Below are 14,036 nucleotides of genomic sequence, written 5' to 3' on the forward strand. Positions count from 1 at the left end.
AATTAAGTTAAAGATTAAGCACGTGTTACTAAATTGTACACTTTAACTCGCCCTCACTCTTTCCTATTTTTATAGAATTTTTTCCTAAGAATCAAACTGTTGCAGGAGCTTACCTGTCCATATAAAATATGCAGATTTTTCTGGTTCTCATAGAAAATGTTGTAGGTCTTCAATAAAGTATTGAGTTGTTCCCTAAAACAAAAACAAAACAAGAAACAAAGAATCACATCCAGTTATAATCACTCTGAGCCTTTTTAACAGTAAAAGGCAAAAATGCTTTCATTTCATAAAAGTATGATAGGGTGTTAAAAATTGAAGTATTTTTAGGACATTGACAAATATTGAAGATGCCAATTATAACCAGAGAAGGTAAGATAACTCAGGGTAAGAGTGTATGTAGTCTTAAGAGGCAGCCATTAAGCAAATTTGGGTTCCTGGGTTTTGTTGTTTTAGCACATTTCACCAATCTAAATGAAGCACCACCTTTGTCTCCAGGCACTGGTGGCTCAGACCATAATCATAGCTACATAAGGAGGCTGACATCTGAAGATGGTGATTCGAAGATTTGTGATTCTAGCCTCAGCAGAAAAATCCCCGAGATTCATAGGTCCAATTAACCAGCAAAAAGCCAGAAGTGAAGCTGTGGCTCAAGTGGTATAGTGCCAGCCTTGGAAAGGACGGGAGCACCTATTTTGTATTAACAGTGCTTCCTACTGGGGTTCCAGCAGTTAGGGAATGGTGGTAGGGGATGGCGCTGCTCCTGAAGTATGTTTCCCTTTGTGGGTTCTGGCAGAGGAGCACTGGTTCCTGCCACACCTCTATCCTTTCTTCTGTGTCCAGACATGTGAAGATGTTATTTTTACCCATCTGGATTATTACAAAGACATCCCAAGAATATGTGGTGTATTCTTTACACTAGAAATTTGTTTTCTTTGGTCAGTTGTGGGGCTTGAACTCTGGGCCTGGGCGCTGTCCCTGAGCTCTTCAGCTCAAGGCGAGCGCTCTACCACTTGAGCCACAGCACCACTTCCAGTTTTCTGGTGGTTAATTGGAGATAAGAGTCTCACGGACTTTCCTGCCCAGGCTGGCTTTGAACTGCGATCCTCAGATCTCAGCCTCCTGAGTAGCTAGGATTACAGGCATGAGCCACCAATGCCCAGCATAGAAACTCTTTTAATGTAAACCTTAAAAATCACTTTCCTGTTTGTCAAAACTTTTGAATGTCTTCCCATTATTTGGAATAAAATCCAACGTTCTTACAATGACTTCAAAGGCTGGTCTTCTATCACATCTCCTTCTCTATGTCTGTCCTTCCCTTACTACCTTCAGCCTTTGGCCTCCATGACATGCCTTGAGCATTCCTGGAACACACTCACCCTTGAACTTCCTGACCGCTCCCTCATCATCACCTGCCAGGTGATTCACTGCATTTATTTCATTGAAACCACCTTCTCAGAGACTTTCTTTAGTTTTTATTATGGCTGTCGTGGTTTGTTTTGTTGACTTGTGTCACTCAAGGTGGCCTGAAACTTGCTATGTACTGCAGGTTGGTCTCAAATAATCCTCTAGCCTCAGCCTCCAAAGTGTGTGTTGGTACTATGGGGGTGTACTACCAGGTGAGCCTAGTTTCAAGAAGTTTTTCTTGAGCACTGAATCTAAAAGTGCATTCTCCCAATCTTTCAGATCCTGTTTTCTTCCCCTACCCCTACGACATCATCTAACCTTCGATATGATTTCCTAATCTAAATCTCATGCCATCTCATTTAAGGGCAAAGCGTTGGTAGGTTGTGTCTGGTAGAGTTTTTGACACATAATAAGGACCAACAATTTTCTAAATGAAATTATCCCAATGAGCTCTTCCCCAAAACCAAACAAACCAAAAGAAAAAAAATGGAAAAGAAGTGTGTATGTGTGTGTGTGTATGTATGTATGTATGTATGTTGGTATAGGATCTTGAAATCAGGGCCTGGGCTCTGTCCCTACACTTTTTTTCTCTACCACTTTGAGCTACAGCTCCATTTCCAGCTTTTTGATCATTAATTGGAGATAAGGGTCTTACAGACTTTCCTGCCCTTGCTGGTTTTGAACTGAAATTCTCAGATCTCAACCACTTGAGAAGTTAGGATTATAGGTGTGAGCCACTGGAACTATTTTATATAAGCATTATATAAATGACATGAAAGTTCCAAGTATTTCCATAGCAAAGTTTCCTGGACCCTCAACTATCTGTGTCCTTTTCACAAGAATATTGCCTCTCTGAGGATAGAGTAGGAAGTCAGGTTCTCAGCGTGGAGAGCATAAACTAGCTCATAGAATGCTCTTGTAAACAAGATTGAATATTGAAAGGCAAAGTTGATATATCGTGATTTGTTTCCTCTTTTGTTTTTTTTTTTATTTGTACCAGTCCTGAGCCTTGAATTCTGGGCCTGGGTGCTATCTCTAAGCAACTTTAAGCCACAGCATTACTTCTGGTTTGCTGGTAGTTGTTGGAAGTAAGAGTCTCAGGAAATTTTCTGCCAGGTCTTGTTTTGAATTGTGACTTTCAGATCCCAGCCTCTGGAGTAGCTAGGATTATAAGCATGAGCCACTGGAGCACTTAGCCTGATTTTTTCCATGTTTTAAATCATTCACTTGCAATTTTTAACATATACATTTCCAATGACCAATTACTATACAAATGCCATACAAAAATATTCTATAGAAGTTTTCCATTTTACTGGTCCATTTCCTACATGGGTTAATTATTAATGCATTTTTATGTTCTACAAAGTATTCAGCATACTGATCTTATTCCCTTGCCGTCATTATTTGTGGGAAACCTTTATCAAAATTATACTTCTGGCAACATGCCAAAAGGTCTCATTTGTATAGCTCTTGTTATTTAGTGCCAAACACTCCACATGGAAATTTCGGTTTCACTTGAGATACAACTCTTGATATGCTGGGCTGTGACAATTGTTGAAAGCAAATGAAGCTTTATATAATCTTATTCCCTCAGCTTCTGATAAAATCATACTACACAATAGAGCACAAGTAACTTTCAACATATTTAGTCCAGAACAACTCTTAGTTGGAAAATGTTTCTGTACTCGAACAACAAAAAATTTTTTTTTCACTGTAAACAAGTTATCAAGTGATCTAAGGAGTTAGGTAAATTATGGTCCTGGCATACCTGTTTTTGTAAATAAAGTTTTATTGAAATCTACTAATACTGAGTTGTTTGCTTGCTATCTATGGCTGTCTTCCTGCTATAACTGTAGAGCTGAGTGGTTGTGACAGCAGCTATATGGTACAGAAAGACTAAAATATTAAAAACTGGCACTTAACAGAGAAAGGCTACCAATCTGTACTCTATCATCCAGGGTAAGTGGAAACCCCTTCAATCTTCCATTCTGTTCTCAGGAACAGGATCTTTCTGACTGAGTATTATGTCACCTTGATGGAGTTTGGAATATGAAAGAATACAGCCCAGTAAACTGAAGTAGAGATTAAAATTAATGTTAATGGTGTAAGAGAAAGTGAAGAATCAGAAAATCTAGAAGTTGTGTGAATGACTACTACAGCAATGGTGAATGCATTCTGCAAGTGTCTATCAGGGTCTTTTGAAGATGATTAATTTATGTACTCAATGAGAAAAAAAATCAATCTAATATAGTAGTGGAAATAAAATGGTAACCTATAACATCCTGACTTGACAGCTTGACAATTAGAGGCACAAGATGCTAAAGGAATATTGTCCAACTGGCCATCTGGGTCTGCTGACTAATTCAAATTATTTCTGCTTACAAAAGTCCTGCTTGGAAGGTCATTTATTCATGCACACCAGAGTCACTATGTGAGCATAGTCCAGAACCCTCACTGATACATGGAAGGAGCTTTAAGAAACAAATGCTACCTATGGCAAATCTTGGCATTTAATAACTAAACAAAGCGTGAACTGCTTACCAGGGAAGGGAAACCACATTACCAAGGTAATGCTGCTATTTCTGTGCTCTGTGGGGAAAAAAATCAGAGACTTGTGATTCTAAAAGTATAATATGTAAAATGGGGAAAGGGGAGTAAAGAGCCTCATGAACTAGCTTGAGAAATTTTGAGTTCACTCTGTAGGTTATGGGCAGGTTATGGACCAGGTGCTCTTAAGACCCAGTAGGTAAAGAACCAAAGATGGATTTCAGCACCAAGCAAGGTGAATGAGATCACTGCAATATTCTTGGGTAGAGGTGCAGAGACTGGTGTCTGACGGAAAGAAGATTACATGTTACATATATGTGGAAGGGTCTCAAAATCTACAGGTATTTACAGTATGGAAAAATATGGAAATAGGAGATGGAAAGTCCTAGTAAAATACTTCCTGGTCTGGAAAGGAAACATTGAATATACACTGTGAAGGTGACATCTGAACACTGGCAGTGCATGAAGAAGGTCCTGGTAGTTTCTGATAGAAATTCAGAATTCTCCATCATAGTCTCCTGAAGAAAGCTAACCAGGACAAGACTCTTGGATGACAGAGGTGGTGGGAGTGGCAGTTGTGGTTGGGGAGGATACAGAGGAGATTCCAGTGTGCCTTTTGTTTGAGGCCACATCTTGGCCTTAATGAGTAATAGAAGATGCAGAGTTAATAGGAAAATGTTTAGGTGTACTTTGTACTTTGTGGCCTGAGTTGCAACTGCTCAGCAGATGGGAATTACTCACATTCTGACCTTTACCATGGATAATGAATTTAGCAAGAAATCAGTTCCTCTACTTTATCAGGCTGTTTAGCTGGCCAGAAAGAAAACACTTTTATTGGTTTTATAATACTATAATGAACATAGGCATGGTCCAGGATATGGGTGGAAGTGAATTATGCCTTATAGCTACATGGATGTCAAATATTTGTTATGAGTGTTCCCTTTTGTTTTATAATTGTTAGCATCATTAAGTGAATATCCAACTCCTTCCCTGGAAAACAAAGAAGTCTGTCCCATTCTTAATCTTACAACTTGGACCCAATGTGGGCAAACCACAGATATTGTCACATGCTGTACTCGAACACTAACTGCATAGACTGCTGCGTGACACCACTATGCTTCAAGGGAATAAAACCCAACAGCCTCCAAGGACACCTTGGGCCCTTGGTAACCCAAGTGGCCACATTTCCTGAACTTGTGTTTCTGCTGCCTCCTGGAAATTTGTTGGAAAGGTGTCATGGTTCAAGTCAGGCAGCCATTGGCCTACAGCTTCACAGCAGCATTAGGGACAGCTCTATAGCATGCAGCACCATATTGAGGAGTGAGGACCTAAGACATTTAAGAGAAGAGTCTCTAGGTGAGAGGAGAAATAAAAGCACCAGTTTTCTTGCACATTTAGTTTCCTTTCCCTCACTGATTTTGTTCATTGGGTTACATTTTAGTGAGAGAGCTTCATGTGTTAGATTCAAAAAGTTGAAAACTTTCTGTACATGTATTTTAAAAAATACAACAACTGCATTAAACCTGTAAAGGTAACAAACTGAATTATTTGCTGAGATTAAGTGTTAATTCTCATTGGATAGCTTGTGCACTTTGCAAACGACATGAATATTTGGACTATGCCCATATTTTTTTTCCCCATAGCATCCATAAAACACAGCACAAATTACTGTCTGATTTTTGAAAAGGAGGAACTGGGAACGGTGAGGATAACAGAAAAGAATACACGATGAGAGGCTGATGGACAGATGACTCTGATAGAGATGCTTTGTATGCACAAATGAACATGTTAAATTGAACCCCCTTGTGTAACTATTTGAAGATAATAATAATGATAATAATAAAGAGGGAAAAAAGACTTAATGTTACTCTATTTGTCAAGATGAGCTCACCCTCACCCCCTTCCACATTACTGATGCTGACAAGTACTGGCAGAGTTCTCTTAACCCACTTTATCCTTCACTTATTGTCCACTTGAATCCTGGAATTAAAATTGTAAAGGTCAGTGGGCCTCTCTTCCATAAACTGCCACAGTGCCAAGTCTTCTTGCCTTGTGTCTCATCTCCTGGCTCCAATGGTGAAGAAAGAATGCCTTTCAACCTGGGCACAGAGGCTTCCCTCAGCTTAGTAAAGTAGGTTATTCACATTTCCATTGCAAATGAGGGGATTAGGTTTCCAGGTCTGAAAGCTGAGAATCTGGGGGTGACAGGGGACTCTCTGGACTGTTGTGAAAATGCTTGTCTTCTATTATCAAGGAACCCTACAATTAGTCTAACTGTCCAGACTTCAAAGTCCTCGGGAGGGGCCCTCTCCCCAAAGGACACCTTTTTAAAGAGGAAAAACATTGAACATTTCTAGCAGCTTTTTGAGTATTATTTATTAAGGGTAGAGCTAATACTTCTAAAGCAGAAGCGTGCTTCATTTCTAATAGATGGCCTTACTGTTTGTCGGAAGCAGGGACTCTCTCTATAGCCCAGGAAGGCCTCAAACTCACAATTTTCTAGTCTCTGCTTACCTACAAGGATTACGAGTGTGTGCCACCACACTTGATCCTAACCATCTTGGGGATCCCTTTATAAGAATAAATTGATATTTTAGACTCTAGCATGTTCTTCAACTTTAAAAGCGGGAGGTACTCCTATTGCTTTTCCTGCTATGTTTCGCTTTTAAGTTAAAAAAGAAAATTAAACAAACAGCGTGTTGTTTCCATTGGCAGCTATAATGAGCAGTTGCCGTATGAGACGTCACTCTCTGTCACTGCAAGCAGCTGAGTTCCTGGGCAGCACATGCAGTTGGTAGACAGGAAAGAAAGCAAGAAAGGACTGAGCTCTTTCCTTTCCTCTCCTGGCCTGGGACTCACAGAAGCAGGTCTGTTTCTCAACTTTGACACTGTTCATAAGCCAGCACCCAGTTTCAAGTGTTGATTCTAATCCAATGTTGAGATTTGAAACTTCTTAACAAATGGAAGTTTACTTCTCATTGTAACTGATTTTTTTTTGGGGGGGGAATAAATTGAGAAATATTTAATAGTTAAGAAAAGTCTGCTGAAAAACTCCAGAAACGTGTTGCATATTGTCCATGCATGTGGAGAAAAGCGGTTCTCAAACTTGAACATCAGAAACATCTAAACAGATGATTGAAACACACACTGTTGAGTAGTATCCTTTAAGTTTCTTATTGAGTAGGTCTGTGGTGGGTCCTGAGAATTTACAACTTCCTAGGGCCCACCAGGCTTTGAGATTCTCTCTGTGACATTTTAAGGTGCTTGGGAGTGGAAGGGATGTTTTTCTTTTAAGAGAGCAGAAGCCTTTTGTTACTGTTGTATTGTAAAAGAGATGAAATATGTGGCCAATTCAAATTAGAATTACAATGATTACTCAATCTAAAAATTTGATGTTACATTAAAAAATAGAGAAGTACTTAGTCAATAAAGGTTGAGGATCTTTTCTCTGCCAAGGGCCATTTGGATATTTATAACATCATTTGAGAGCCATATAAAATTGCCAACTTAAAACTTAGCCTTCCATATTTAGTCATACATTTAATTAACTAGAACTGCTTCTCTTTGGTGATGTTAGTTTGTATGATGTTTATGTTGGCATGAAAAAAGCTCCTAGAATTTCCAGTCTTGCCTGTGTTTGCCCTTGGCAGGATCAGACTAAATGATTCGGTGGGCCTTCCATAGAAGAGCCATAGCCCATGGGCCCTTTCCCACCCCTGTTAGATAAGTACCCTGCCTCTGCTTTGAAGGTAGTATCTCAGGATGGCATAGATGGAGTCATATTAATGTCTCCACTGAGTTCTTCCAGGTTGGTCATTGGCATACTCATTCCTGTTCCTTCCCTTATCAAGCCATTATCATCAAACCGAGGACATAATTGATAAAGAGGGAACATCAAGACTCTGTCATGATGAGACTTACTTTCCAGGATAGGGTAAGGAAACAAAACAAACGGTTTAAAAAAAGAAAGAAGAAAATGTATATGGATGAATAAGTTTTATGAACATAATAAAACAAGGTTGTGCAATACAGTGCTTAAGAGGAAGAGGGTAGGCGGGGAGTCTGGAATGTTAAACTGACACCTCGAAAATAGGAAGGTGCCAATCATAGAGAGTCAAAGAGAGTTTCCAGGCAGACGATGCAAACATCATCCAATGTATGCAAGTCTCGGCATGGAATGTTTGAAGGAGAGAGAGAGAAAAAGAAAAAGTGGTTTCAAATGAGTTATAAAGTCATTTACACCCTAGATATTATGGGATGGTGTCTGCATCTTATTCTGAGTGCCACAGAAAACTTTCAAAGGGTTTAGATGACAGGAATTGTGTTCAAGAGAGCCATTCTGGCTGCTCAGGGGGAATGGACGGTACGGGCAGGGGACAGAAGCACAGAGCCTTGATAGGAGGTTGTTGTAGTTGTTCAGGGGGGGGGGGGAAACAGCAGCTCTGACTGGATGTTTAAAAGTGGTTAGATGTGGAGCTGGGCGCTGGCAGCTCAAACTTGTAATCTTAGCTACTCAGGAGGTTGAGATCTGAGGATCATGGTTTGAAGTCAGCCTGGGAAGGAAAGTCTGTGAGACTTATTTCCAATTAACCACACAAAAAAGTCAAAAGTGGAGCTGTGGCTCAAGTGGTAGAGCACCAGCATTTTAAGTGCAAAAGCTAAGGCTCTGAGTTCATGTCCCTGTACTGAGGGTGGTTGTGTGCACATACACGCACACACACACATATGTGTATATATATATATATATATATATATATATATATATATATATATATATATATATACACACACAGACACACACACACAGACACACACAACACACATACATACACACAGGCTAGGTTTGGAAGTGATTTTATTATGTGCTGTGAGGTTGGACATAGAAATGAGAGAATGGAGTGATCAGGCTATTATCTAGCTCTTCCTTGAGGCTTGCTTCCTGTTCACCCCTGGTTTACTCAAACACATCATGTTTTTCTAAGACAAACAGTATAGATTTTTTTTAAAGACCTGTTGAAAAATAAACTTAGGTGTGCCCCATATCACCAGGTGTCAGTGGAGCAGATGCAGGTTTGCTGTACAATACAGCATTCCTGTGTGTGAACAGCAGAAACTGCGCATGTGGGCCAAGACTACCTTGCCTTCACAGCTGATGCCTTGAGTTCCCTTAGGGGGGGAGCTCTACTTGATGAATTCCTTCATTTATTTACTAATAGGCCTTCCAGCTCACTGATAGAGGCAGGAACAAAACAAAAACCTTTTCACTAATGCCATTATTGGAGGGTGTGAAACACAGCAGGTGGCCAGTGAGCTTCAGTGCCATCTGTGTGAGCTGGAGCTAAAGACCAGCTTTCCAGTTACACAGTCTCTCACGTCCATCTTGCTTTGAAAGCCTGCTGAGATGCTACCATGCCTGTGACCCCTGATTTGCCTTACTTTTGACAAAAAAATGTTCACATTATTAAGCAGCTTTGTTCTATTCTCAGTTCCCATCATCTGTGGCCCACACTATACAAAAAGAATATTGAACATGTCTAATCATATCTGCTTTGCTTGACACCTTTAAATGTCTTTCCATTGCTTTGAGAATAAAACTTCCAAATCCTTTTCATGGCATGTAACGTTGGTGTGGTGCCTGGCCTGTCTTCCTCTTTAGTTTCCTCTCAATAGATGCTTCCCTGTACCTCATCTTCCCGCAGCACTGTGCTTTCTCACCCTGGCCTATGAACCTTGTCCCCATTCACATCTCATTTCTAGAGAAACCTTCCTGGACTCTGATTTTAAGGCTAGGTCTATACTTTTCTTGGAAGCAGGTTCCTTTTCTTTGGAACATTTACCTCAGTTTGTCTTAGGCCTTTGCATCCATGGTTCTCAAAAGTGGGACCCACAGGCCAGCAGCATGTACACCACCTGGAAATGGACAGGCAAAGGACCTACCCCTCCTCAGACCTTCTGACACAGAAACCCTAGAAATGTGCCCAGTGCTCTTCACTTTAAACACAAACCGTCCAGGTGATTCTGCTAGAGGATTAAAGTTAAGATTGGGAGTTTTAAACTCAAACTCTGCTAAGAGTAGGATCCTTGCCTGATTTGGCTTAATATTGAATATTTGAGATCTTTTCTATTATAGCTTCTGGCTCATAGCATGTTCTTAACTTGGGAATTAAAACGCAGGAAGTAGAATCATGATCTATTCTTGGGTTAGGGGTAGAAGAGATATTTCTTTCACTAGTGTAGCTAACATATCCAGAAATCCAAGAATAATCTACAAATGTAGTATACTTCCGGAGTCTTTGAATTTTGAATTCATTAGACTTTCTAAGGAAATATCTTCGGTAGGTTGGGGAAAGGCCTTATTGTTTTTAAGCTGACTTAAGTAACAAACTGTACAGTAAATTTTATTGGAAATAACAGATTATTTTAATACCAATATGTTAAATGATTATGATAATATATATTTGTGGGAAAAATATAGGATATTTTCCAATAAATATCCTTTTTTTCAAATATCTGAGGGTGATATCATTGACTTTTTTGTGACATAGTAACGTGTGTCATGCAGCTTTTTATAATAATTTCTCTTAGTTTTACTGGACTATCAGTCATAAATAATGTGATTTCTGAAAAATAATCTCTAACATAGGAAAAAGTTCTAACACTTAAAAGAAGTGGTTCTAAGCAGGTGTTTCAAACTCTTCTCCTCTGGCTTCCTTTAAGCTCTTTTTAAAAAAGTTATTATAAAAGTGATTTACAAAAGGATTACAGTTACGTAAGTCAGGTAAATAGTACATTTCTTTTTGAACAGTGTCACCCCTTCACTCACTTTCAACCAGTTTTACCCTTCTGCCACACCCTGCCACCAAACACAGTATCAAGTGATATCACTGCTGCATATTTTCATCCTTTGTCCCGCCATTCCTGTGCCCTCCTAAACCTTCCCCAAACAAATAAATGTGCAAGCAAAAGGTACAGAAAACTAAAACAGCAACAAAGGAGAAAACAAACCTCACATCCATTTCTTGGAGTTCATTTAGATGAATATCCTATGATCATATGCACATAGCTATTGATGCATAAGAATATATGTCAGAGAAGATTTGTCTATCCTTTGTTAAGACAAATTGTACTGCCTACAGGAGAGCCATGGTGTTTTGGTGTGAACCTACCTTCAGGACTAATTGAGGACTCAGTGTTTGCTCTTGTTCCTTTGATCAGGGGAAGACCCTGGACTCAAAGCCTGGATAAACACTGCCCCCTGGCTCTATTGATCAGGTAGTAGGCCACTCTGAAACACTGGCTCTTTGTGTTTAATTTGTGTCTAGTGGTGCAAGTGGCTGGTTCTTTTGTTTCAATGAAGGTGCTGGCCAATACACTTCAGAGGAAGGAATTATCTGGAATATAAACACTTTTTGCTAAAATTTATTATGTCATACCAATTAAATGTATTTACCAAAGACAAGAATATACATGTGTCTTTGGACTGCTATTAGAGGAGTCACAGCCTGCAAAGGTTTGTATCAGGTGCCTAAGTAGCAGAAAACTTGTAATAGGTTCTGGAGAGTGAAATCTGAACTGCAATTGAAAGGGAACTTGAACTTCTTTATGCGTTTTGTTTTTTTAAATACAGGGCTGGCACTTACTCACCTCTAAAGTGTCCTGATTTCATCCTGCAGGATGAAATGAAAGCACTTTGAAGGCAACCACACAGAACTAATTCTTACCATGCAAAGCAGCAGAGCAGCAATGCCTCCAGGCAATAAACCAGGAACTAGATCCTTACTCATCTGAGCATAATCTTTGCCCACACCTTTTGGCCAGGAAGTTTCTAATCTCTGAGAATTCCCATCCTCTGGAGCCATTAGGATCAGTACCTCTTGTACTGATCATATGAATTCTTATGAACTGTGCTGAAACCAAATGATCAATTACATAGATTCTCTTCATGTGAATCTCTATTGTTTTTATGACTTTATGTATAGGGAAATTAAAATCTCTTCATAATTGATGATTTGTCTTGTTTGTTTTGCTGGCTACTGAAGGCAGAGGTCTGAAAGTCTACTTAAGTCAACAAGTGGGATATGTTTTCCACATTTGTGGTCTGTTGGATATTATCTTAGCCAGTGGTATTGTTATAATTTCTGGTAACAGTTTTGTAAAGATTGGCCCTGGTTCCAGGAATTTTGTTTCTACTAAGAGGTCTCAAGTTCTCACAACTTTAATTCTTTCTTCCTCTAGGCAGTTCTCAGAAGTTAATATGTTTCAAAATCATCTGATTAGAGCCCGGGGTCTGTACTGCTAACAAAATTATGATTCAGGATCAGGAAAGCAGATGGTCCATCAATGACATATCGAGAAATTCTATCTTGTAGTCTGGTGCTTGTGGAATTATGCTGTTATAATATTTTACTTCATCATTTAAAGCTCTAAGTAGCACTTAGATACCAGGGTCTTAAAGAGGTTCTGGATTATAAGTGTTAATTTTAAAGAAAATGAATGCATTCTGAGTGAAGATCATTGCCCTGTTGCTCAAATAATTATTCACAGACCTTTTTCATAATTTAGGTCAGTTACAAGAATTATCTGTTGCCAATTTTTCAGCTGACATAATTTAAATATATTTTACTTATTCTAAGCAATAATACTAATGATATCAAAGATTGCGTGTGCTAGTTTTATTTTCTTAATACTTTTCACAAATGTTCAAATCACGTATACCAAAATCATTTTGTTGTCCCAATTTGGGAAGCAGAATGCAAAAGTGGCTTAAGTATTACCCTTAAAGGGTATACAGCCTACCAAGATTATAGAATATCCATGTATGAAATAATGGAGAAAGGCTAGGAGATCTTTGAACTTTTCCAGAGAACTAATTTGTAGCAATAAAATTACATTCATCTAGGCACTTTGACTCAGGGCCACTTTTGTGAACCAGTCTTGTGTACTTAATCATTGGCACCATCTTGTAGGCTAGAGTTAAAAGAATGTCTACAGAGTGACATTTCTATAGCATAGAATGATAGTGCATCCTTCAATTCATTTCAGAAAAAAATTGTTTAGTCGGATGGAGAAACATTTCTAATATATTACATATAACATATTGTATTTGAATAATTACATATAATATATCTGTAAACATAAGCCACAGTGTGATCACAGCTTTGTAAAATGAAATCTTTGCAAGGTAAGGAATATGTGAAAAATTAAACAATGTATTATTTTTCCTAAGAGTACTTTTTGTTTTTGGTGACTAGAACATAGTAAAGAACATCCATACTTGGATGAGGGAGATGAACAAGATTCCCAAGTTCAGAAGGGTGAAGAACAGCAAAGAGGCTGCCCATCCCATCTGTCTTGGGTGTTTTCAGGGGAGAGAGGAACCTGTACATGGAGATGCCATTGAGCCCCACTAGGTAGTTAGAGATCACCACTGGGGATATGTGGTGTATGAATAGAGTGGATTCCAATTGAAGGTCTAAAGAACTGAGTAATGAAATCCTTGGCTTCCTTGGGAATCAGAAGACAAAATGCTGTGACCTAGCTAAAATAGACTAGGAGAAAGGGCTGTGACGAACAATCCCAGATGAAGTGTAGTAATGTCCTTGATGGATAAAACAAGAATCATATCTTTGTGAGCTGAACTGAATGAATCAAGCAGAGCTGAGAAACAGAAAAGCAAGCACACAATTCAGTATATTTCCCTGTAATATGCTGTACTGTCTCTTTGCCAAACCCAGAGTATTAAATGTGTTTTGCTGGTTGGTTACACTTTAATGGTACCGAAGGTACACATGACAGAGAACACTGGAGTAGACTGTTATCTTTCAAGACACTTCTCCTCCTGTAATTGTCTTTAAGAAGAGGCAAATGTAGTAAACAAAACAACACCTCTTACTTTTCCCAGCTCCTTTCTGCCCCTCTCTTTTAATTTTGTATGGATGTTACTTTCACCAGCCTCAACATCACTCATCTATTTTTAAATTCTCAATATTTCATTTTGACTTCCCATAGTCTCCTCTTTTCTCCTCCTCCTCCTCCTTCCTCCTCCTCCTCCTCCTGCCTCCTCCTCCTCCTCCTCCTCCTCCTCT

At 39.1% G+C, this 14,036-nt stretch overlaps 1 protein-coding gene across 3 annotated transcripts in view; it reads right to left on the reverse strand.

Annotated features, from left to right (window-relative positions):
- Rassf6 (Ras association (RalGDS/AF-6) domain family member 6) overlaps positions 1-14,036 on the reverse strand; it is a 40,771-nt gene that overhangs the window by 17,701 nt on the left and 9,034 nt on the right. For 2 of the 3 annotated variants that reach the window (XR_001175208.1, XM_013020256.1), the window contains exon 3: positions 114-192. Coding sequence is in view for 1 of the 3 variants with exons in the window: in XM_013020256.1 (XP_012875710.1) it covers positions 114-192 (79 nt within the window). In the remaining 2 variants the exon portion in view is untranslated. Of the gene's footprint in view, positions 1-113; positions 193-13,843; positions 13,919-14,036 lie in introns of all 3 variants that reach the window. The other variant, XM_013020257.1, reaches the window with a different exon arrangement.

Source organism: Dipodomys ordii, unplaced genomic scaffold (genome assembly GCF_000151885.1).
Source record: "Dipodomys ordii isolate 6190 unplaced genomic scaffold, Dord_2.0 Scaffold49, whole genome shotgun sequence".
Classification (NCBI taxonomy): Eukaryota; Metazoa; Chordata; class Mammalia; order Rodentia; family Heteromyidae; genus Dipodomys; species Dipodomys ordii.